General features: G+C 37.2%; 1 protein-coding gene and 1 pseudogene across 1 annotated transcript; one reads left to right on the forward strand and one right to left on the reverse strand.

Moving 5' to 3' along the window:
• Window positions 1-20,884: 20,884 nt before the first annotated feature.
• Lsm11 (U6 snRNA-associated Sm-like protein LSm11) lies at window positions 20,885-22,068 on the forward strand. The gene has a single exon (XM_017623369.1). It carries the CDS (start codon window positions 21,111-21,113, stop codon window positions 21,897-21,899), a length of 789 nt encoding a protein of 262 aa, XP_017478858.1. The 5' UTR covers window positions 20,885-21,110; the 3' UTR covers window positions 21,900-22,068.
• On the reverse strand, window positions 21,952-23,532 carry LOC108368523 (periodic tryptophan protein 1 homolog pseudogene; annotated as a pseudogene).
• Between the last annotated feature and the right edge of the window lie 3,045 nt (window positions 23,533-26,577).

A 26,577-nucleotide genomic window follows, 5' to 3' on the forward strand; every position in this document is an offset into this window, starting at 1 on the left:
TCCTTAAGGATTTGTTTTGGTTTTGGTATAGCAGTGAGGTTCGAACATGAAATCACTGGATTACTTACGCTGCGTTAATTAGCGTGGTGTTAACTTAAAAAAATTATTTATCCAGACTTCAAATCGCTTAGATGACCCTTACCACATTACGAGGAAGTTTTTTTCCCTCCCTAACCCATCACTCGAAGAGATCTTCAATGAGCAGGGACAGTGATTTCGGAGGCGTTTACAAAGCCAAAACTTTTCACTCAATAAGAATTAAATGATTCGATAACAGATCTACAATTACGTAGCCCCACTAAAAAAGTGGTATGTGCTTTTAACAGTAATACTCTAGCTCCATGTGTTTTGGTGCCCTGAACGCGAATGTGAAGCCCGTTTTGTCCAACATTGTTTTTCCCTAACCTAAGAAACGTAGCGGATATTATGACAAAAAAAAAAATAAAAAATCAACGCGATTTTTAGTCGGTTGAAACTTTCGCTTCATGGGACTAAAATTGTATGGGCTATAAACCTGCATACACAATAATGTTGTAAAAATTCAGATTAAATATGTAGGTCGAAATTTTGATAAAAGTTTGATTGGTTTTCCAAAACTTTTTATAAAGTTAATATGGTTTTGGCTAAAGTTGGGACAATATTTTTATAGAAAAATAACAAAAACAAAGTTATAATACCCTTGTGCACAAGTGCGCTCGGGTATAAAAATATAAACTTGAAAAACGTTGCGAATATTTAAAAAAAAAATCAAAACGTGAACACTTGTGTAAGTCACATATGTAGGTCGTCGGAACGCGCCAAATTGAATGATGTGCAACATTTTTTCTTTTAACGCTTTATATAAAAAAATACTATTTTAAATACATTTCATTTTAGGCTCTAAGAATGATTCATATTTTTGAGTTTAATTGTTAAATATGTATATACTTTTTCAAACCCGAAATGAATACAAAAATTAATTTATTTAGCCCCAAAAACGACGGTTTTCTATTTCACAGAAAAGTCACATAACTCGAAATCGTGATTTTAATATTGCTTAAGTATACAGTGATACAGAGAGATAGAATTTATTGTATGCCACGTAGTTTAGACGAACAACACCATTAAGGTACTGTAAATACAATTGGTATTGTATTGTAATATGACCAAACGTCGAAAACTGATTTCGAAAAGCCCTCGCCTTCTTGATTTCTGGAATGCTTTTCTTACAAATAGGATAAAAACTATTTTTATAGTCATTGCTTTGGCTTTCAGCACATGTTTAATATAAAACAAAGTCAAGGTTCATTGATCGCTTTTTATAGGTTAACAACAACAAATATTCTCTAAACCAAAACAACAGGTTTTACTAAACGCCTTTGTTTATACACAAATATGTCAATGTCTATATGTATATACATGCACATGCATGCACGTTAGGGTGCGCCTTATTTTCCATCTTTGACCCACTCAATAGGTTTATTTGATTATAAAAATGTGATCTGCGAAAATTTTTCAAAATCGGAAAATAGAAAGGCGTACCTCAAAAGCCCTAAAGTTACGAAAAGAAGGCTCTATAACTTCCAAACCTGACGAGATATGAAAACGGCGTATTTGAGATTAGCGTGAAAAAATCCATTAAGTTATACGATATAAAGAGGCTCTCGTTTGCCTATTTTATGTAAAATTTAATGTATTAGGCTATGTAGCTTTAGGGCTCTTGAGGCACGTCTTTCCGTTATCCGATTTCGAAAATTTTTGATAGAGCACCGTTTTTATGACCAAACGAACCTATCTAGGGAGAGTTTTGCTTTGTAGCTTACAAAAAATGTTGTCTCCATGCAAATAAGTCGCACACTAATGCACATACTTCCGCCTACCACTTGTTGTTTATCTATTAAACGATTGGCTTATTTGTATGTTAGTTTTTCTTCATCTAAAAACGGAATAAATACAATACAAATCAGCGACACATTAAAATATTGTTTGTTGTAAACATTAATAAGTTTAGGTGGAGAGATGTTTTGCCATACGGGCAACGGTGGTTTAAATATTTATTTTTCGCTAATTTAAAAAAAAATATATATAGTTAATTCTATTACAATTAAAGAAAATTCTGCAAATTTTCATTCAAATACTGCACTTTTTATTTATACTCTTTAAAAAAAAATTTCGAATAGGCAGTTTTTAATTTTAGTATAACGAAGTGCAAGCCTGAGGAAGTTAGGACTTACCATTGATTTTCGGCAAAAAATTATCGAACATTATTTTATATGGAGAAAATGACCGACACCTTCAACAAAAAATTTGCCAAAAATCAATAGTCAGACTTGCAATTTGTTATACTAACCGCTCTATTCTAACAGAGTCACAAAACTTAGCTCATCACTGTTGTGATTTCTAGTGCGCCGAGAAATGTGTCACAAAAAATTCGATTTTGAGTGCTAGAAAAATACACAAAAATTTAAAAATTTGTATTGTAGCGGCATATTTTTTGCAGCTGCAAGCTTTGAGGCGCAGTAGAAATCACAGCAGTGATGAGCTAAGGTTTGTGACTTTGTTAGAATACGGCTGTTAAATTAGACTGGGATAAAAAAGTTCAAAATTTGAATGAAAATTTGCAGGATTTTCTTTAATTTTGCACATGGTTTAGAACTCTGATTTTTTGGGTTGTTGTTGTAGAATTAACCATATTTTTATAAAAAATTTGCAAAAAATAAAATATCTGAAAAAACCAACAAAACCAACTACCACATGATCAAGTGTGAATTGCAACGGAATAGCTGCGCTTGATTGTGTTGGCTTAACAAATGAAAAAGTTGGAAAAAAGCTGCAACAATTTACAAGGCGAACTTAGCCGTTCGATTCGGTTCGAACCCTACTGAAAGAAGCCTGATGAGGAAATGTGGTGATTTCCTAAATAGCTATCACTTCTACCATTTTTTCAAATTATTGTTGCCTAAACATTTTTGACTGACTGTATATACATATGTACATTAAAGTGGTCCAAAAATGTATGTAAAAAAATATGGTCGCATTTTTAATGCCGCCAGCCCCTAGGATTGTTCCATACCAAACAAAATTATACCCCTGTTTTTTTATTTTGATATAAAAAAAAATAGGGTGTGCTCAAAGCGCTCAAAGTTTTCAATGTATTTTATATGGGGAAAAAACAACTTTTCGTAGAAATAGTGTGGAATTCTTGAAAATCAATATTTTTCGATCGGAAAACTTTGCTTATCTTCAGGAGATTCCCGGTAATAATACCCAATTGTTCCTTTAACAATTTTTTCATGGTGACTATATTTTATGGGTCCTTGAAAATGCAATGGGGGGACCAATAAAAAATCTTTAATCATAAAAAATGGTTAAATAAACAATTGGATATCAATATTTGAAGTCTCCTGAAAAGAACCACAGTTTTATGATTGAAAAATATTGATTTTCAAGAGTTGTATGCAATTTTTACGAAAATTTGTTTTGTTCCCCATATAAAATACATGGAAAACTTTGAGCGCTGTGAGCACTCCCTAAATATTTTTTGATTTCAAAATAAAAAAATAGGGGTATATTTATTTTCGGTTCAGAACAATCCTAGGGGGTGGCGGCATTAAAATTCCGACATTATTATTTTGGACCACTCTAATGTACATACGTATAAATGTACATGATGGGTCAAAGGACAATAAATGTTTTTGGTTAAGCGGTAAATATTTGGATATGTTTGCCAAATAGTTTGAAAGTTATGTAGAAAAATCCAAATAACTAGATCTTATTTGTGTGAAGATTAGTCTAGGTCGCGGAAAAAGTTTATTATTTCAAACTGGCCAGAAGTACCTACGACCCACTTAAAACTAGGATTCTGCTAGGAATTAGCCAGAAAATACTTACAAACTAGAGGTATGTTAACACGGTTTATGGTTGCTCTTAAAGACTTAAACTCGACTTTTCAAGGAAACATTTTTAAATTTGTGCTTTCAGTTCCTCTCCACCGGACACTGAAGCTTATAGTTTTTGTTTAGTATTAACTCCGAATACTTAAAATTTAATATGAACAAAGTTCACAATCGCTAAATTTATTACTTTTTGATGTGGTAGTTTTGTGTCTTCTGATTTCGAAACGCACATATTTTCGACACTGAAACATGAAAATTTATTGAAAAAATAAATTGGTTTTATTTTGCGTAAGTTGTTGTTGTTTTCGTAAAGTTTATCTACCGGCCGGATCCATTACACCCAAATGAGATTTCATTGTATTCCCATGTCAATGTCTGATGCTTTTGAGCTCCGTAACTCCTTTACTTTGCTAATTTTCATGTAGTCTATAATATACGGATTATGTTAATTTTTTTAGTAATTGGTATTGCAGTTATAAATCTAGCGGAAACTACCAGCCCGAGTCCGTTGGGCCCACATTATTACTTACATAGGGGTCCAATGGACCGAAACGGTGGATAATGTTAGTTTTTTCCGCGGTAGCAAAACGTTAAGTATCTGCATATTTACATACTAGGGATGCCAGAATATGAGAAAGTTTGTGATCCCGGCATTTTGGGATATTTTTTAAGTAACACCGGGATCCCGGGATTTATCCCTGGATTCACATTGAGCCATAACTTTTATGAATATGAGTAAAAATTCAATAACTGAAAGCATTTAAACATACCATGAAATAAAACTATTTCAAATTTACGATAAACTGATTGTAAAAGTCACATATCGCTAGCTTAGAGTGAAAAGTTGCTAACTTCACTTTTTATCAAAAATCATATTTTGATACAGGAGGCTAGATAAATTAAAAATGCATCGTTTCGAAAAAGGTAAAGGCCTTGATTTATGTTTTCTCGTTTATATTGAATGAAAGGAAAATTTGCTAAGTCCAAAAAAAGCTTCGAAAATTCGATAAGGCCAAAATAATTCGAAATCTTTTAATAAAGATCGGAACCCTCCGATTCGTATGAAGTCTTGCTTTGATTTAAACAGGCAAAATTTTGTATTAAAAGATTTGCGAAATACTTGAAGAAATGGCTATAAGAAGCTTTATCCTCTCCTGTACAATTTTTAAATTGAGGCTGTGCAACTTTGCACTCTAAAAGCTTAAGTAGACTGCAGCGTTGATTCGGATTAATTCGGACTTAATCCGGATCAACTGCAGTTTATTCCCGAGTTGATCCGGATCAACGCTGCCGTCTGTTTAAGCTTTAAGCTAGCGATATTTATAAAATAAGACAAATTTTAAAGTAAAACGAATAATGACTAATAAAAAAATATTAAATTTCTCTAAACATGTTTATTTCACTCTGTAAAGAAATGGCGAATAGCGAATTTGTTTGGCATTTTTTTCGCATTTTACTGGAATTTTTGAATGAGTATGAGTCAAACGGATCTCAGAATCGGATTCAGCGGGTCGAAATCGATGTTGTCACTGCCTTAGCCTTCAAAGTATCCATACAAAATCGAAAACTGTATCCATCGAAAAGAGCGGACATTTTTACACAGTACATCTATGGAAGAGAAACTCGGCCCCTTAACTTGTTAACATGTAGTCAGTACTTTCCCATCCTTAGACATGGATTTGAGAAACCAAGGCTCGTAGTTATAGTCAAAATTAAGTCGACTCTAAAGTTGATTGCAGCTTTTTGACATAATTTTCAATGGGATACCTGCCAAAAAAGCTGCAACTAACTTTAGTGTCGACTTAATTTTGACTATAACTACGGGCGTTTGTTTCTCAGATCTGTTTCTAAGAATGGAAAAATACTGACTACAACTACGGGCCAAAGTTTCCGAATGTTCGATGTTTATTACTATGATTAGATTCCCACAAATAATACATACAAAAAATGTTTCCTAGCCTATCAAAATTTCTTGCATAGATGATGAGCAGCCAACTGTTAATAATCTTATAATAGCTCGTACATAAATAAACAAAAATTCCTTCAACTTACGAATACTTATGGGAAAAGGTATCCAAATTTACACTGCGAAAAAAACGAAGTATCCCTCAAAATTTTAGGCGAAAATAGAGCCAATTGGATACATATGTATCAAAACGGCAACACTGGTCGAAATACATGTTGGTAGGTGGGTTTGGTTAAAAACACACAGCCCTTGTTTGTATCGGTGTTGTTGTTATTGCACTTAAAAAGTTTTCGTAAGAGGAGCAAAGCATTCAAAGCGGAGTCTTCTAATCTAGACCTGAAGTTTTTACATACAAAACCTATTAATGAAAAACATATTTCGGCCTCAACACTTTTAAGCTGAACTGTCAAAAGGTAGTCATAAGCGATTTGAAAATAATGACCCCTATCTCCTCTATTACAAAGTATTTGAACTTCTTCTACCAGCACGTCCGACATAGATTGATGTAACTCAACTTTTCCTTAATACTCTCTGTTTCGTTCATGCTTCAAAATTCTGAAACAAATTCTTACTATCAATTCGATATTTCAAAATTTTCGGGACCTCAAAAACGCCGGGATCCCGGGATTGACATACCTAGTACATCCATATGTCCATGATATGTGTATGTGCGTATATACATGTAAGTATATGGACTTTTCAAATATTTTGTAGCTTCTTTGGTATTTAGATAATTATGCTTTTTAACCGACTTCAAAATAAAGAAGGAGTTTCTCAATCCGCAATACATTTATAATTCATCTCCACTTACGATAGTTGCATCCAACACGGATAGAGCCAACAAGCATAAACGGTAAATTTTCAACTCGAGTTGAAACCAATTGCATCGCCATCCAGCCCTTTTGTACCATTTATTATTTTGGTTCCAGGAATATGAAAGATAATCGGAGAGCGGATATTGTCCATTTGTATAGAATCCACTTTCCTTATTTTATTTTTTTTTTATTTTAGTTTACTTCATTTTATTTTATGTAAAGACTTCATTAACAGATTTGCCGGTTAACAGAAGTTTAAGAGCGTTTGTGCGCCCGAGTTTAGATTTCTATTGATGTATGTATGTAGAAAGAAATGTGTACATTCAGACCGAGTAAAGTCAAAACTTTTGAAGTACGATCAGTTTTTTGAAGGACGACCATGTGGGGAAAGCTTTTGATAGCAATTCTCCAGGAAGCGGCCAAAAACGATCCCATTACATCCGGTTAAAGTAGCTCACGCCTTCCGGAGTCAACACCAATTATCCTCTGGGCAGCAACCGAACGCCCATTCAGAAGCGAGCTAATGTGAGAACTCCAATGCAAAGAACTATGAAGCCTCTGCCCGACTGATTTATGTCCTCCAGAAGACAGTCGGGTCTACGTAACCGGAACGACTCAGATTTATATCTGGCCAAGGACTGTCACTCCAGCAGCACTCCCAAAAAACTCTTTGAGGAATTTGTATTCTGTTACAACAACAACAAGAAATTCGATGGACCGGGCAATGCGGAGAGAGACTCCATCATCTGCGCCCATGCTCCGACGGAAGAGAAGGGCGAGGTGCCAAGGCATCTCTTCTATGAGAGATTGAAGCGGATAGACGAGGTCCTTGGTTCCAAAGACGAAATGCCCGATAAAGAGCTGAGGTTGATCGACTTCGCCGGGACCCAAAATATGGCAGTATACAGCACTAGGTTTCAACATAAAAATCGCAGCAAATCGATTATGTTACGGTAGAGGGAAGGCACGTTTCCAGTATTCTAGACGTACATACATAACCTCCGAGGGCTAAATAACGATTCAGATTACCATCTCATTGCAGCCAAGATACGCATATGCCTCTGTGCAGAAAAAAATATGCATGGAACAACACAAGGAAAGCTCAGCGTTGAAAAGTTGCAATCACAAAAAAAAAGATTTAAGATAAAAATAGGTGGGCAGGCACTGTGGCCAATGGTAGCCATCTGTTACCGCCTCTGCATGATTGTAAGTAATTGGAAACGCTGTCTTTCCAAAGACAGTAAAGAGCTTTCAGATAGTTACCTGAATAGACAACTGTTAAAGAGTTCTCGTAACGTTCATGGTGCCATGCCTCCTGCACTTTGCGCTTACCTGGCAAAGCTCGAAATGTCATGCGAAGCAACATAGTTTTATCTGATACCGCCTTTAAGATTTCTAATTATTTTATATTTAGTGAGATAGTACTTATAGCTTTTAGTAAATACATATGTATGTATATATGCGTATATATGATAATACGTAGTTATGATAACAATGCCGCCGGTTCTTTCTTCTAGTAAATATTATAAAAATGTGTGTATTTTGCACGAGGTACGCAAGTCAGTATCATGTCTGACGTTAATCTATCACTCTCGGGGTCATTTCAATTTATCTTCTTGTTTTACTTATTTTATTAAAGCGTTACATCAAAACAAAAAATATAATCAGGTCATGGAGAAAGAATGCATACAAATTACCACTAACCCCGAATTTCTGTTACAACAGTTATTCTAAGATAATAGGCGTGCACGCGTACTCAAAATGGTTACTTTAATCTTGGTTACGTTTCATGGTACAATAATTATAGGTATTGTCTTCACAGAGAGCGCATATTCCGATTTGCCTTATTTGTATCATTCCCTTTATTTCAAACGTTTTTTATTTTGTTTTAAAAAATTAGTACCAGGTTGACTGAGAGTGCATATACTTTTTGAAGTTTTCAATATTTGGTTAGCTTTAAAAAAATAATTTGGAAATAAACAAAAAAAGGATTTCGATATCTATTTAGTAAATTCCTTACTCCAAAATTTAGGTGACAACCCTATTTCGAAATGCGCTAGAATAAATGGTACCTATCTTGCACGTATATGTACTGTCTATACATAAAAAAATGCGGATTGAAAAACAAAATAGAACTTTGTATTACATAGAAGCATGGCAACCCTGATGAAAAATATTTTCTGAACAAACTGGCACTATTGTCTTAAGGAATAACATTTTGTATATATGGAAAGCAGTATTTAAGAACCTTCGCTTGGTAACCATAGTAATATTTTACCTTTTTTTTTAAACCAAAACTTAAATAAATATGTGATTCAAAATAGGTGGCAACCCTAATAAATTTTGTTTTGAATTAGGGATCTTCAAAATAACTTCCGTTCGATACCCATATTGTGATGTTCTAATTAATTTGTAACTAATTTCGCATAGTTGGCAACCTTATACGAGTCTTCTCGGAGATAATGCCTACTCAGATAACCTTAAAATCCAAAACATTGTCTGTGTACAAAATTTCATCAAAATCGTTACAGCCGGTTTCGAGAACCCTATGAATCGGTCATGAACTAGCTGTGAACTTGTCCCGAACTAAACTGATCATGAATTAGTCCCGAAGAGATACCAACCTAGTCCCCAACTTGTCTTAAAATTCCTAAAAATATCGAAGTAGTCTCGAAAATCCCGAAATAGTTCCCAGAATCTTAGTTGTGACCGAGTAAATATTTTACGCATAAATTTTACTTGCTTTAGCCTTTCATACACGTTTTACAGCAAAGGTGTTAATATGGCCTATTGTGTCTTGTAATTAAGAATTCTCTATTCTAGTGGTTGGTGAACTTTCATATACAGTTCTAGCAGGGATGGAATGTGGCATTTTCAAAGCGTACCTAGTTTAGGGAAGTTGGTAAGCGCTTTAAAGCTGGTGCGTGGTAGCACTTGTATGAATGGCAAATTTCAAAACTATTAATTTTCTGGGTAAAATGTACCGTTGAAGCAAAGCTGCTTCTCGTTCTTTTTATTCGGGCTATCATCGAGTCCAGCACCATATCAGAAACCTATTTCTGCTGCGTATGTCAGAGAAGATTCCTTCCAACCTCCACTTCAGTGCACGCATGGAGCCACCTAAAAAAACCTACTCTGGCCTTTGATCCCAAATATCATTGAGAATATATTTTTGGAGCCCGATGCATGAATTTTTATTTGTATATGGGTGGTTCCATGGGAAACTGAACCTCACTGAAAAAATTATTTTCTTCAAAAACCTAACAAGCGTGTGCATAAGTTGCAAGTACTGGCAAATAACTTTCGACTCGCCCATTACTTATATACCCTTGTGGTCAGCTGATTAAGTTAAGTGACATTTTGACCAGTTTTAGTTTTTTCTTTTGTTTATTTAATGTTTAATTTTTTTTTTTTTTGTAAAAGTCTAGCTTATTACATAATCAGAACCACATAAATCCACATTTCAAACTTTGTACAAAAATTATAAAAATTCAACAAACCTTAACAATTACATCCAAACATTTTAAACTTTTTGTTCAGAATTTTTAGAAAAATTCTAGGTATGTAGTTTTATAGCCCATTAAATTTAAGTAGGTAAAAATGAAAGACGGTAGGCAATCGCGTTGATTTTAAATAATTTTATTGGCTGACGGTGTAAGGCATTTTCTTCTATATAAAAGGCACTATCCTAAGATAAAACGTGAGTGAATTGAACTACAGCCTGGTTTCTTATATTTTCTAATAATAAATCTTTAATATGGACCAGACTAAAAGCTCCTTTTCGTATAAAAATTCGTACCCGAGACAAACGTAGTCCCACCCGCCACAGAGAAATTTCGAATTATAATAAAGCCATAATTTTTGTTGTAGTTTTTGCTATGTTTGTATTCGTTGTTCTTTGTTTTATTACAAGACATCAAGTTCACACAGAAAAGTGAAATAAATTCGCAGTTTCCGTAAAATATATCTGCTCCAAAAAGCAGGTTATTTTTTTTTGTCCCTCCCGTGACATAAATATTAATCTAATTTTCACAAGTGATTTACTTTCGTAATTTTGTAATAAATTAGCCGAACAAATTGATTAACTCCACTTTTTCAAGTCTTGAATTTAGGTCTGCTTTCTTTTTAGAAAATGTTGAATGTTCAAAAATGCATACAACTTCGAAGGTAGCAAGCTATAATACTACATCAGGGAAACGTTTACCTATAAGCAGAAATTTTCTCCTTTTGTTTTCGCTTCTAAACCCTGAAGAGAAAGCTATTTCTATCCAATTTTCGCGAGTTATCAATCGCAGCTCAAGAAATGAAAACAAACTATTCAGCGGGAAGCTGAAATCGATAAGGTCTCTAAGTTGTTGTTAGAACAGAGCTTCCTAAAGTTGGTGCCGCGGAGCCCAAGGTTTCCGTAGAAAAGTCAGCAGGTTTCCGTGAAATGATTAATTTTGCCGGTCGGCAGCCGGTTTGAGTTGTTCACGCAAAGAAAAGTTCTATACCGAACTATAAAGCAATAATTTATACAATTGTGATACAATTTCTTTCTTCACATCAAAAATTAAAGTATGTATGAGCAAATCTCACGAGTTGTTATATTTTCCAACAAAAACTTGTGTTTGGTCGAAAATGACGATTCACCCTATCATTGAAAATGCATTATCTTCAGTTTCTTATAAATAACAAGATTCCATCGCGAAATTGTATTTAAATAAAAACTTAAAAAAGATATACATATGTATGTACCAAAAATAAAATAAAAAATTATAGTTTTAAAAACTAAAACCTCCCTATTTTAATTGCCATTCGTACTGTCATCTGGTATGTAACTTGAGAATAATAATAAAAAGTAAAAATAACCACTCATGCTCATATACCCGTGGTTGCGTATGTAACGTATACGCCCCACAGCACCATGCGCAGTCATTTAACACGTTTACTCTCATGCCTTAACGTAAAGGCCATATTATTTAAAAATTATTAAATATTGGCATTTAAGATTTTTACACAGTAATCCTTATGCACACATATTCTTTCTTCATGTATATAACAATTTTAGATTGAATTTCGAGTTTGCCAAAAAAAATAAAAAAAAATGGAATTGTAGTTTCTCAAATCATAGTCATCTTTTATTCAAAGTAATTTTTTCATTTGGTGATACACTAGTCTTATTAAACTAGATTCCTTTGTTTTGGCAAGAAGAATATTTTCATTGTTTAATTTTAACATTTGAAAGTAACTTAAATTATTGAAATAAAAAAATTTTAAATTTTAAAAATTACAAATTAGCTGCGCCAAATATTCTGCACACTGCCATTTTTTTAACTTTTGATGCCAAAGTCCATTGCCTCTACATAATATAAACATTCTATTTGAAAACTTACCAAAGATGTTAAAAAAACAATTATAATTTTTTCGAGTGACAATGAAAAAATTAGTAATTTCGGTGCTCTTACAGCTACGTTTTTTTTCTGCCGAAAGAAGGAATGACACCAAAAAAAAACAACTCTGGATATTTGCTCATATAATTTTTCTAAAAAAAGATTTTGTTCATATTTAAATTGTAGTGCTATTGATTTTCAATCATTGGATGTGAGGTTCCAAATTGAAAGCTATTAAGTGTGGCCTATCTTAAAGTTTTGGAACGCCTGTGTTAGCCAACCAATTAAATATTGAACCATTTTTATCGAAAGTGGGTTTAGAAAAGATAATCGATAAAACTTCATTAAAAAACGAAGATGAAGAGAAATTCGATATTGAAACTGAGGATGAATTGGATGAGGACGTGATCGAGTTTTCTTAGGAAAATTCGAACTCAAACACTTCTGACGAGCCCGAAGAAATTCCCAAGTTCGGAAGTCTCAAAATCTGTATCAATTGTAAAACAAGTTCTTCCGAAATTGGATTTATTCCCTGTGGTCACATAAACAGAGTGTCAAGTAAATATTGAAAGTATTGCTCGAAAATTTATGCTTAGTAATGAAAAAAAATATTATTTTCATTATTGCACTGAAACAGTAATCGATTTTTGTTCCTTAATAATAATCGTTTTCAGAATTTAAGTATTGATATTACTTCCATGACATCTTCATGGACATTTTCTGGAAGTTATGTTATGAATTAACATCCATGGAAGTTATGTCTGATCTTCGTGGAAATTAAGTTTGAAATAATTTTCACGGGCCCAGGGGCACTTACGCCGGCCTTTACACACCACCAAACGTGTACGTTTTCGAACGTCCATTCCCGCAAGATGATTACTGCCGCAGAAACTCAATTCAACCCGTCCCAAAGTCTTGTGAAAATCTGCACCGAATTTCCACCTGAAGTGGCTGTACTGGAAAATGAGCATGACCACCTCCACAAGGCCGTCCCGGAAATCCTCGCATAAGGTTTCTCAGTTTGGAGATACAAGCGGAAAAAGTGGAAGGAGTTTCGAAAGACCTAAAACTTCACATCTGGCTTGAGTGAACTGTAGTAAACCGTGCGGTACCCGTCCAACCAACCGATGATAGATTAGGAATTTCGTTTGGGCGTTCTACTTGAGAAGCCAACATAACTCAACAACAACTCGGATCACTGCCTTGTTGCAGCTAAGGTGTAGTGGTACATGCGCTGATACCGTGCTACTAATTGTTTAAATAAATAAAATAAATAAAGACCGTGGGTGGCTCTTGTGAAGACGAAGATGGAAATCTGGTAACAGATGTCCAGAGTGCACTTGAGATATTGAAGGAATACTTTTGACCGCTTTTTAATTGCGACACCTGCGTTTGATAAAGAAGAACCCAGACCAATGGTACGATGCCCACGTTCCTGCACTCCACCAAGAAGGTGATAACAGCAATTGGGCGGCCTAAAACCTCCAGGCTCCCGAGGTCGACAATATACAGGCTCAAATCCCGCGTCAAAGTGCTTGTTGCAATCTCTGTTTACTTTATTCAATCCATAAGCAAAAATATACAGAGGTTTGCGTCAATTATCGCGGAACATGTCTTCTTAATATTGCCCGTAAGGTCTGGTGGATGATACTGTGTGAAAGACTCAGGCCTTTCATGAAACAACTGATTGGACCTTGGTTTTAGACAAGGCGACATGACGAGCCAAAGAGGCTGGCCTTGCGGTGATCGAGGATAAGACACTTAACACTTAAAAATACTTGTTTATATAGGATCCTGAACAAACACAATCAATAAGCAAAGAACAACTCTTATCAACAGGTGCTCGTTTGGGCTCGGTAGGCAACTGATCACGGTCCACAAATCACTCATCATACCAGTCCTTGTATATGGCGGCGAAACGTGGGCGATAACGAACAAACATTAGAAAGCTTTGGGTGCTTACGCGGGAACTGTTCTAAGCAAGGTCTATGGCCCTGTTCCTGTGGACGATGGGTACCGAAGTAGATGAAATGGTGAACTGTTTGTGCTATGGTTAAGCGCATAAAGATACAGCAATTGTGCTGGCTTGGCCCTGTTGTGCGCATGGATGACGACGCTCCGGTGAAAATATCTTTCGATTATAAATAACGTGGGAGCCCTACGAACGCAATGGAAGGACCAAGTGCAGACGGGCCTAAACTGCAATCAGCTGTTCGACATTTATACAACTCTAGATCCGCCCTCTGTCGAAAGGCATAACAACAGCGTTTTCAACTAAATGATTAATTATTTTAGATTTCCCACTTTTTACGGTATTCCGAATTTCTTCTTATAGGCAAAATGCCACGAATCAGCCGTTCGTAAAAATAGTTTACCAGACTAACAAAAGTAAGCTGAAAAGAACGTTCACAGTTGATAAAATTAGCGAGTATCAACTAGCGGTTTCCTAAAACTAACGAAATTGGGGTGAATACCCTTAGTACTTTTGAATGCAAGTAGCGTAGGTAACCAGCAGATTTGGAGCCAATGGAATTTATGAGTTTCTTAAATCAACGCTTCCATTTTGGAAAGTGTTCATTGTTATCAGCGATAAAATCACGAATGAGTTCTACTCAAAGCTCACAGAATAGGTAATAGCCGCATACGAAATTGCGATACGGTATTTAATAGATATTAATCCAAAATATTCTTACTTTGAACGATTTTAATCAAGAAGAAATTCTTTAAACAAATAAAGAAGGAACAGATTTTAGAGAACAGCAGAGGATCAAACGAAATCGCAAGCCAAACATGAGTAAAATTGGTATTTAAATTAAGATCTTTCGTGCAAAAAGTTACAAATTCAAATTGCAATTGGGTATCGAAGACAGTGAATTGGACAGTAAATTGGACAATTCGGTCATGTCTGGGTTAATATGGTGAAAATAGGCAATAAATAATCGCAAAAATCGCAGAATTATGAAAAATTGGTTTCTGTTTGATTATTTTAGTAAATGATACGATATTCTCGCCAAACGACACTAACCTCGGTTGCTGATAAATTTATTGTCTTTATATGTAATTGTTTGGATGCCTACTTTACATAAAAAATTGACAACTAATACGTATTTTAAATTGTCTTATCTCAAATTATCTTATGTAAACGCAGCATAAGGCTATGTGCCAATCGTTAAATTTTTTCTCCGTAGTGAGACTGGGTGGAAAAATTTACTATGGTGTACAAATATATTTAATTTTGCTGTGCCAAACGCAAAGTAAAATTTCGGCAGTTGAAAACCCCTAGAAATACCACTAGAGCATATTCTTTGCATTCTAGAGCTTTCTCGATGTGTTGTACTAACGAGTGTAGTGAAGTCTCCGTGAACTTGCCCTTAGTGTACACATGTTGGGCCTTAGCCAAGATGCCTGGCGGCAGAGTGTCCCTGATGTGAGTGTCAAGAATTTTTTCCAGCGTTTTAGGAGGATTTAACCAGCTAAGAAATGACTCACCTCTTTCATTTATGTCCGCGGGTACTGTTTAGTAAGTGGCCCACTTATTTCGGGGTATTGCGTCCAAAGGGGTGACCGGATCCAAAAAAAAATTACACACACTTGTAGCCAAGGGTCTACCCATTATTTTAACATTCACTATTGTAATTTTGGGTCACTAATTTATTTACAAATTGGGTTTGAAATATGCCCTTTTTTGTAAAATTCGGAAATTAGCGTAAATTTATCACTCCTATTCTCCTTAAAGCAGCTACATCAGCAATATATTTTTATATTCTCCTTCACTTTACACTTTACTCGATGAGCTATAACTTTCTTTATAACTTTAATATTAACCAATTAATCACAATTTGCTAAATAAAAACACCTTCTAAATCATGCGTCGTTCAGCTGTCAAACTCCAAAATATGCAAAAGAATGAGAGACAAAAGAAAATAGGATATAACCCTGTAAGCATTAAAAATATACAAAGGTGTTCTCTGTAAAAGGTATTCAGCTCCTTTTCTTCGCAAAACAGAAAGGAGAATTCTACTGCCTGAGGGTTATAATCCCTAAGTGCGGCCGAAGGCCGCCTACGTAGAAAGGTGTTCTCTGCAAAAGGTGTTCAGCCCCCCCTTCGTAAAGTGGCGACTGCCCCCTTTCGAATGAGGGGGGTTTGGGGGCCACGCCCCCGCCCCCTCCGCCCCCACCCCAAAAACGATGGGCCAATAACTAAACATTTCCCATGTCCGCTCTTGCCCACACCGAATGATGGGCATTTACGCCGGATCCAACTATAAGCGGTTGCTTCCTATTGCCACTTGTACCAGTCTATGAAGCTGCCTCGGCGGTGCTTCCATGTCGTGGGCCATGTAGCAAAACGAAACTAGCAGCGATTCATCGTTGACGTCCTTTAGCTATCAATAAAAAAAGCGCAATTTTTCTTTACCATAACTGCCATTCTTACCTTATTATGCGCGTTGGGAAAATATATAGTGTAGTTTTCCTACTTGAGGCTGCCCGAAGCGAGCCGAAATTCCTGGACTAAAGCCGCATCGTCGCTGGCCCCTTCTAAGCTGAGGAGGAGCTCGGATGAAGTGATTTTATTTGTATGGAGATTTATTTGAATGACCTTAGGCATTACATTCCGGCTCCTTCTCTGGGTTGGACACAGTGTCCATCTCACCTCGCTGCGGTGTACTACCTCGAGGTATGCCACCTTCCATAGGTCTTTACCCATGCTGAAGAGAGATCATCCTTACAACTTATGATTTTGACGCCGCTGAACCACCTTATTTCGTCAAATGTCGGAAAGGCGCATTCAACTCCGCGTCCATTTTCGCGAATAACTTTTAAGCAGCTTCATTTCCACTTCCTTCCACCCATTTCCACTACCGCGGCCAGATGTCGCTTGGCAATCACATTGGTGGCCGCCGCTGCCTTGGATGTAGAGTGCTTCTGTATGATCTGTATGACGTTTGGCCTCGTAGCATCATCCCTACATTTATGTTTCTTAAAAGACCGCTGGCTTTTGCTCGCCTGCGCCGCCACAATCCGCTGCTCGACCCGGTTTGCGAACTTCGGACCCTTAGCTGAGAATTGTGGCTTGACAGCGTAGTACGCTCGGCCGTTCTCTACCTGCTCCCAAGCCCAAGGCAACCTTTTTTCCTTCTCCTCCTCCTGTGTCCGGTTGGACCTATCGCTAAGTCGGTCGCAGATCTTGACGGCAGCCGTATATCGCGCCTTAGCTTTCAACCCCTCCTAGATTGGCCTCGTCTTCCGTTTTGCAGCACTAAAATGCAAGCAACATGTAAACACAGAACAGCTGATATGCACTTCGACACTTTAACCGCTTTTACCCCGAAAAAAGTCCGGGCTGTTTCGGGCAGTAAGAAGAAGACATCTAGAATCAAATTCGTTCCAAATTTCGCTCTATACTTATTTATTACCCATTTTTTAAGTACAGGAATTCGTTCCAAATTTCGCTCTATACTTATTTATTACCCATTTTTTAAGTACAGGAATGATTTCTGGGCTGTTCAGGGATCCTGAGGGATACGGGAAAGAATCATGAACGAAAGACACAAGATCACGCGGGAAGGAAAGAACGAAAAAAGTTATTTTCTAGCTGCCGAAATCTCGACGCCATCTTTGTTGTAAGAAGTAAACAACGAAGAGAACGGAGAAAACCGCGAAATTGTTGAACGCATGAAAAATCATTTTTATTATGCAAATTCTCATAAAAATCATGCCGTTGTGTTAAATTATTCTTTATCTTATGTGTACACACGTTCTCACAAGCGAAAATGAAGAAAATTGCAGTAAAAAGCCACCATCAAATTGTAAACAACGAAGAAATGTAAATAAACGGCTAATGTCAAAATCGTTTAACTTTTTTCCTTAATGCGATTCTAACGGGCTACTCTCCTGCCCGCGTGATCTTGTATTTTTGGTTCATGGGAAAGAGTCTTATATGACGTCACACTTCCGCAAATTGTTTACGTTTCTATTGCAAAATTTCTTCTTCCTTTTGCATTCTTTCTCGCTTTTTGACATTTTTCTCACACACACACACACAAAATTATTCTCAAAGAGTCTTTTAACCCTGGAAGTGCTTCGCTCTTTTGACCCTGAGTCGAAACGACTAACACCAACTTTGAATTGAAATAACCAAAGAAGATAGATAACAAGAAGGGACAACCCGTTATAATTGTGGCGAAAGTGCGCAACAGGGACGTGTCTTCTCCTTTCATCCAATCAAAAAACGCACTAGGGCAGAAGAGAAGGCATGCCCCTGTTGCGCACTTTCGCCACAATTATAACGAGTTGTCCTTTCTTGTTATCTACATTCTTTGAAATAACAAACATAAAAGAGTTAAAAACGAAAATACATTTTATGAATTTTAGTTCTTTATAGTTTTTCAAACACATAAACAAAATATTAAATACATATTATTTTCTCTGTTACATATAATAAACAAAATGGTAAATGACTTTAGAGAGAGATACGAAGCGAAACACGATTTTTGTTAGTCGGATCGACTAACGAAGCACGTCCAGGGTTAAACCACCTGGGAGCCCACAATAACGTAACGCTGTGGTGGGTTCCGGTACATGAAGGGCTTGAAGGCAACAAGAGGCCAGAATGTCTGGCAAATCGTGGAGCCCAAGTGCACTAGCGTGGTACCGAGCCTTTTATGACTGCCCACGTATCATAAATAGCACACTGATACACCATGGGGAACGACTGTCTTCTCCGTGCAAAATTTGGAACATCGCACCCTCCAAAAAGCCTAACTTCTGGAATAGTGAATAGTGGAGTGATTTCAATTAGCGTTTAGCACAATGGATATTTTAAGGTCATAGCTCGAGTATTCCGGACGTAATAATAATAATATGTATGTGTAGGCATACGGTACAGTAATATGAATTGTTATACGTAGCTGATTAGTTTTATTGTACCCAGGGCCGGTTACTCAATGTCTGGTTAACACTTATCTCCGGTTAAACATAGTTATCCACGTTACCGACTCCCTGTTATATGCATGGAGTCGAAGACGTCGATAACGATGTTTAACCGCAGATTAGTGTTAACCAGACATTGAGTAACCGGCCCTAAATAGTTGTGTTTTACTCGCTAACCAGAATGTAATACCACAGCCACAAACTATTTCGTTAGCTACATCAGCAATATTACACCACAACCGCAGCTACATATTGTGGGCATTTTAGAGCATTTAGGGCCGGTTACTCTGCGGTTAAACATAGTTATCGACGTCTTCGACTCCATGGATAGAACAGGGCTACTTTGAGGCACGCGATTTTTGAATCACCATTTAGCCGAGCGATTTTTTTTGGAGCAATGTTGAACCGCCTAGAAAATCGCCTCATGCCAGCAAGTCAACTTTTGCAGGCGTTATCGCCTGTCAAAAAATCGCCTCATGTAAAGGCAGCTTTACAGTGTAGGAAAAAATTTCGAAGCAAAATTTGTCTTATCCGCTTTCTTCACGTGCTGGAAAATCACGCTAAGGGCCGGTTGCTCAAAGCCTGGTTGACACTAATCACCGGTTAACATCGTTATCGACGTTTTCGACTTCATGCATATAACACGGTGTCGGTAACGTCGATAACGATGTTTAACCGGGGATTAGTGTCAACCAGGCTTTGAGCAACCGGCCCTAAATGTTGGCTGGCGACCAACTTTGTTGAAAGCGATTAGTTGAAAGGCCGTTCAATCAAAAGTAGAATGCAAAGTTAAACAATGGAATTTATGGTGAATATTTTTATATTTTGATATTTAGAGCCATTCAATTTTTTTTTCGTGCAACCCTGTGTGAGTTGAACGCAAAAGTTGAACGAAAAATCGTCTGGAGCGAACGGCCTTTTACTATGCTGCTATAATTGCAAATGCAATAGAATCCATCGTTTCTTTCAAAATATATAAAATCAAACAATTTTACAATAAATAAGCACTTGATAAATGTTTTTTAATTACTTTCCACTTTGTTTTCCTTCATACAGATGTCTTCGAAAAACAACTGATAGCTGGCAATGCTGCACAGGTTTCCGCAACGATTGCAGCATGTCGATTTTTCGTTTTTCGTAATGTAGCTACGAATTACGAATTATGAAAATTCGGGTTCTGGAATAAGGGGTTTTATCCCGCTTGCGAGATAAAAAAGGAGAACGCAAGCGAGATTTTGAAGTATGTGAAGACAGCCGGTAGGTATCGGGTTTCGATACGAGTATTTTTCGATACCTACTCTGCATGAACGAAAGACACAAGATCACGTAAGAACAAGAGAGTGAAAAAAGTCGAATTTTTTAACGGGTTCTACGCTATCTTGTTTCACTGGAAAACGAGCGAAAAGTAAACAAAGCAAAGAAAACAACGAAAACCAAAATTAGCCAAAATTATTGTCAGCCACTTTAAACGCACAATTTAGGTAAAATGATGCAACAAAATGCCTTAAAATGTGTTGTCATGTTGAATTAACTCTTCTTTACTTGAATAAAAGTGTAAAATAGTGGTGCTTGTGATGTAAACAAACGCTCAGCTGACGAACCCGCTTTCGCAAACTTTTTTCTCAAAACCAGTTACAAATACAACGTCGCGTTCTTACGTGATCTTGGCCCGAAGTCATAGTCAAAATAAAGTCGACTTTAAAGTTAGTTGCAGCTTTTTTGACAGATATCCCATTGAAAATTATGTCAAAAAGCTGCAACTAACTTTAAAGTCGACTTTATTTCGACTATGACTACGGGCCCTTGTATTTTTGGTTCATGCCTACTCTGTACTTGGTCCAAAAATATCGATACCAAAGTTACTTTGTATCGAACGAAAAGTATCGAGCGTGTACTTGTATTTACTCGTAACGTTTCATCTCTAGCTGCATCAGCTGTTCGCGTTTTTGTTTACAGCCGGCGCTTTTGATTCGGAATTATTGTTTTGTTTCAGTATTAATTATTACTAGGCTTTTTTTCAATTTCTTAAAAGCTAGAAAAATTAAAGTTTCTAAACAAATTACATATCTGCCACAAAATTAGCGAACAAAAAGATATCGTACCTCACAATGAGGAAAAAACGACGAAAGAAAAATCTGATACGGGCGATATGCCTCCACCAAGTTCTCCAATGTCTGCTGACAGTGAGTTGGACATCACCAGCGAAAAGTTTGACCCATTACGCGCGCTATATGCTCCAGGATACTGCATTAGTGAAAAAAAGCCAAAAGTAATTTACCAAAATTTGGCTGCTTTTGAAAGTGCACTTAAACGTTTCGGTATTATGAACCTTAACAAGCGTAATGCACCAACTGTAAACCAAAACATACCAAAAGAAGATGGTGGTTCAAGTACATCGAGCGTTAAGCCAAGTATTTCTAAACAAAGACCAATACCAATAATCCCCGAAGAGACGCAGCAACGTCGATTCCAACCACATCAAATGCCTATTAAAGGAAGTGCACGCAAAGTAAAGGATATGCATAATATGTTTACATATCTGGATGGAGTGCCTGGACCAATGATAGCATTAAAGCATTCAATGAAAGGACAACGTCGTGTGCGTGTGTTAGTGCGGAATGAACATGGCATACGTGGAAGTTTGGAAGGGTGGCTTATATGGTTCGACAAGTTCTGGAACTTATGGCTACGCAACGTAGATGAAGTATGGCAACGTCGTAAATACAAATATGGCGAAAATAAGGTCTGTGGTGAACCGCGAGATTGCAGTTTGAGATTACATGAGCTTGGTATTGAGTTGCCGCGGCAGCAGGTGAGGAGCATCAATAGAAAAACTGTAGAAATCCGGAGGCAGTTGCCGCAACTTTTCGTGCGCGGCGAACAGGTAGCTTTAGTGATATTATCAGAAAATGTAGCGGCAACCGAAACTGATATGTGAAATATGTTTTGAAGGATACCTACTTCTAATTAATCTAAGAAACTAAAGTGAATTATAACGTTTGTAAAAAATGTACACCTTTATTTCAGTAACTGAATTTTTCACATTGCTGCTACATATATTTATGTATTTTAAATCTAAATAAAGTACAGATTAATTCATTGTAGAATTTCAGGAATTTTGAAAACTTTTCTCACGACTTCGAAATTTTTTATATTGTAAATGCGACAGCGCGGTGGCTTTTCGCCTCCGAGAGCTAGTGTGAACGGATCCTCTGGACATTGTTTCATGCATTGTAACCGGCCCATTTGGAAGTCATGTGAATAAACTTCCTTGATGGCACCAATATTGAAGTCCCAGACTTTCAACATGCCATCAGTTGATGTTGAAGTCAACAAGTTCGTTACTTCTTTATTGAAGCAGACGCCGATATTTCTTCCTCATGTCCCTTAAAGGACCACAATAGTCTATCTGGCTGCCTACGGTCTGCATAGTGAATACTTCCATCGTTTGATCCAACGACGAAATAGTTTGTATCACTTGGATTCCAGAGTACTTTTTCTACTTCACCAGGTGTTTTCCATTTAATATAATCACTATCTACTGCATCAGCATTGCGGCAATCAAACAATCGTACAATACCATCAGCACTGCCTGTTAAAAGACTCTGCGCTTCGTCAGGATGAAACTCAATAGATTGAACCTTTTCCTCGAATGCAGTTATTGTAGTATGTGGTTGCCCTTCATCTAAATCCCATAGGATAAGGGTCTGATCCACAGAAGCACTGGCGAGAATATGCTCAAAATTACGATTCCAAGCTAGATCTAAGACTGCATCTGTATGGCCATAAGCTTCTTTATGCTTCTTACGACTTCCTTTCGATCCCAACTTAAATGTAGGCTCCATTGAATCTTGTATATCCAAATCCCAGACTGTGATTACAGGATCCATGCAACCAATAGCGCACATGTTACCTGGTTGGTCACTACCTGGATCGTGATTCATCCATTCTATGCATAGCGGAAAACTAGGAAGAATAAAATCATGATGTGTATACAAAGATTCCTCCCCTTGGTTAAACACCCAAACTTCCATAGATGCGGCATCGTCCTGTACGTGTCCTACCAATATTAAATTGTCAGTTGGCTTAATGATTTCATCTTCAGCCTCGGAATCGTTGTCATCATCCGGAAGCTGTTCTCTGGGGTCAACCACAGCGCCAATAACCGCGGAATTCGCAGCTCCTTCATCGTCGTAATTATCGAACCCAAATTCATCACCGGGATTACGATTAGCAGCGCTTGGGGCCGATTCGTTATCTACTTCCATTTCATCTTCGTCGTCGTCATCCTCATCGTCTTCCTGGAGAGTATTTCTTGTTTCTTCAATGATGCGGGCCAATTCCGACTGTGTGAGCACGATTTTTTCAGGCTGTTCTTTAGCAACACCGCGCGGTACGAAGCAAAGGGCGGGCACAAAATCAATGTTGGCTTGCGGCGGTCCATCCTCTTCCATATTTTCAGGATTATTATTTCAAGTTCAGTATCAAAAAATCCCGAAAATTAATTGAATGAAAAATATACGAAATCGACCGGCTGTGGAGCAACGTAAAGAAAACAAACACGTGGCTGTCAAAATAAAAACTGACGTTTGGCAGCGGTTTGCGTACGTGCTTGGATGTCTTCGGAGTTAATAGCGGTATTCACCCAGGAATGATAGCATACAAGAGCTTTGTTTCTTTACTTTTATAGCAGATATGAGTTGCGTCATGGTGAAATGAACTGAAGGTGGCGCATTCCCGAAACCGCTACTTTGGTTTTGCCGACTTTGACATTTATGGCAATACGTAAACAAACTTTTTGTTTAGAAACAAGTGCAAACGTATTGTGTACTTTCAAGTGAAAAATCGAAATAATTCGTTCGTTCTGAAGTAAAAAACGTTTTATTTGTAATAAAAACTTTATAAAAATGTCGTGTCGTGTGTTGAATTGCAGCAGCCGTAGGGATTAAGCCCCCAAATGCAATTGCTTTTTGTTTCCCCGCGACGACGCCTTGGCCAGAAAGTGGGTAAAGTTCTGCCGGCAGGAGAAGCCATACAATTTAGACACCAGCGTAATATGCATGAAGCACTTTACGGACCACTTTTAAACACGACATGTTAAGTTGAAAACGTTGAAATACCACAAATTACAAATTAAAATCGGAGGTAAGCAAGCATCGACCACTTTCTGCAGGAAAACATGCGCTGCGACAAGATATTATCACTTTTTTGGCACCTGCAATACAAACACAAAAATTCTAAATAGTTAATTAATAAGACCTATTCTTTTGAACACATTTCAAGAGTGGTTGTATATTTTTTGTTAACGTAGTGCTTAATTTGCCATATTCAAAGATGGCTTGCGAAATTGGTGAATCGAGAAGGAAACACATTTTCCCACTGCAAATTCACAACTGTCAACTCATTGTTCTTCGCCATATTCTTTGTTTACCCGTTGCCACAAATGTCATTCTGCGGGAATGCGCAATCTTGTATTCTATCGTTCTTGCATGCCACCCATATATTTTATCGCACACTTGCACGATTCCATCGCTGCGAATTTTTCGAACATTCAATGTTCCTCTCTTTTGACGCGTTCAAAACCCGGCTTGCAGCATTTTGAAGGCGTCAAAGAAGAGCAAGAAAGGTGTCAGCAATAAATTAAAAAAAAAACCTGTGATGTACGAAAACTAATATAACACGTTCGTAATAATACTATTTTGTACGATTTGGACACACCGAGTGCAAAAATACAGAAAAAAGGGAAAACTGAGTGAATTGTACATCGGAATTCGACGCGATCGCAAGTGTGCGCACGTTTGCGGATTCGAAGTTAACAACCGAATTCTCAACGTATTCGCAGCGATAGAATCTCAACGTATTCGCAGCGATAGAATCGCGCTTCACTTAATGAGAAAAAGTGGCAACATTGCTTTTTCGAGTATACTGTTGTNGACATAACCACCTCCGAGCAAACTAAGCAGTCGCCATTTAATTTGGCAAACAAAATTTTGTCTGCATAACACCGACCTTAAGCAAATTCGACATCGATGTGATGCTGATAGAAATCTGGATCATTGTGATCAACACTGTTTGTTTTGTTTCCTAATTAGGTGAGGAAATTTTAATTGACAGCACCGACAAATGAATATATACACAAACAAATGTTCGGTTATGGTTAAAACAAGTCAAGTTGTTGTGTTGAATTTTTGGTTTAATTAAACCACGTTTCCCATCGAAAAATTGAATATTAAGAAAATTTACTCTATGACAGTTTCTTTTATCTTCCTATTCGGATTTGTTTACTTAATCGCCGCCGGGATCTCGCACTTCTCAAACAAAGTTTGGTAAACTTTCAAATAACAAATATGTAATCACAGCGAGTATGGGATCAATTTCAAGTAAAATATGGTAAAAAATTGTAAGTTCGGGCTGGGTACGGAATCAGGCCTACTGTTCGAAGAACAAATAAATATCGCAAAATTTTTATGGAAAGTGGCTTTAGATAAAGCATTCGAGGCGAGGTAATGAATAAAAAGACGAATTAGATATTGAAATTGAGGATGATGATCGAATTTTCCTAGGACCGCAATCACTTCTGACTATCAAAAAATTACTTCTATAAACTGATTCTGGACTTAAATTGAACCTGGTACCAATGCCCGATTTCAAAATTGAAATTTGTTGAGATATATCTCAGGGTAAGCCTAGACCTACTTGTATAGTTCCTGCTAGTTTTCGACGACCTGTTTATGAGATGCTTTATAATGCTGCACACTGGACTAAATTTTGTATGCCTCCCCAATTCCCCCGTCCGAAGATTGCACTTATCTCTTAATGGTGATAGAGCCGTTGATCAGCGACGCTTCTTTCAGTAAGCTCGGATTACTTTTACCACCTGAAGAAGCAGAGCCCCTATTTGCAAACCTTGCTTCTCTCGGTGAGTTAAGCTCATCTGAATAAATTGAATAAACCGTAGATTGCTTTACTAATGCCTGTAATATGGCCTTCTCTGCGTCCTGCCTAATTGCACTTCCGAGAGGAAAGAGGAAGCCACACTGGTTCCGAGAGTAAATAGCCTCTTTAAGGAAGAAAACCAGGAAATTCTTCAATGTGGCAAAGCGTAATGGTTCTTGGTCTGCTTACAAAGCAGCCCTGAATAAATTTAAGTATGCCACCAGGAAAGCCCAAAGGGACTCCTGGAAGGATTATTGTGACAGCATAGAAGAACAGGCGGAGGGTTATCGCTTGCGAGAAGTGCTTGCCGAAAATCCTACGAACCCAATGTATATTCAGAAGCCGAATGGCGACAGTCATCCCAAGAGAAAATGCTTTAGGTTCTAATTAGTGCACAAGTTCCGGGGTATACTGGGGAGCCTGGCGTCGCTGTCATCCCTCTGGATGCTCGTTGGAATATTTGGATTTTATTGATGTTAAAAGGGTGGAATGGGCTATAAGGTTATACCAGCCCTAAAAATCTTCAGTCAACATCCGACATTTTATGTCCGATGCTCGTCTCAATTTATAAGGCTTGTCTCAGGCTTAGTTTCATACCCAACAACTGGCGGGGGTTGTGGTTATTCCTAAGGGCGGCACCCCGCAAGGCGGTGTCATCTCCCCACTCCTGTGAAATTTAA

This window comes from Rhagoletis zephyria, unplaced genomic scaffold (assembly GCF_001687245.7).
Source record: "Rhagoletis zephyria isolate East Lansing unplaced genomic scaffold, Rhagoletis_zephyria_1.1 Rzeph_scaffold_03165, whole genome shotgun sequence".
Lineage (NCBI taxonomy): Eukaryota > Metazoa > Arthropoda > Insecta > Diptera > Tephritidae > Rhagoletis > Rhagoletis zephyria.

Excerpts from the sequence above, each read along its gene's own strand:
- Lsm11 (XM_017623369.1), top strand. The coding sequence starts at position 21,111 with ATGCCTCCACCAAGTTCTCCAATGTCTGCTGACAGTGAGTTGGACATC.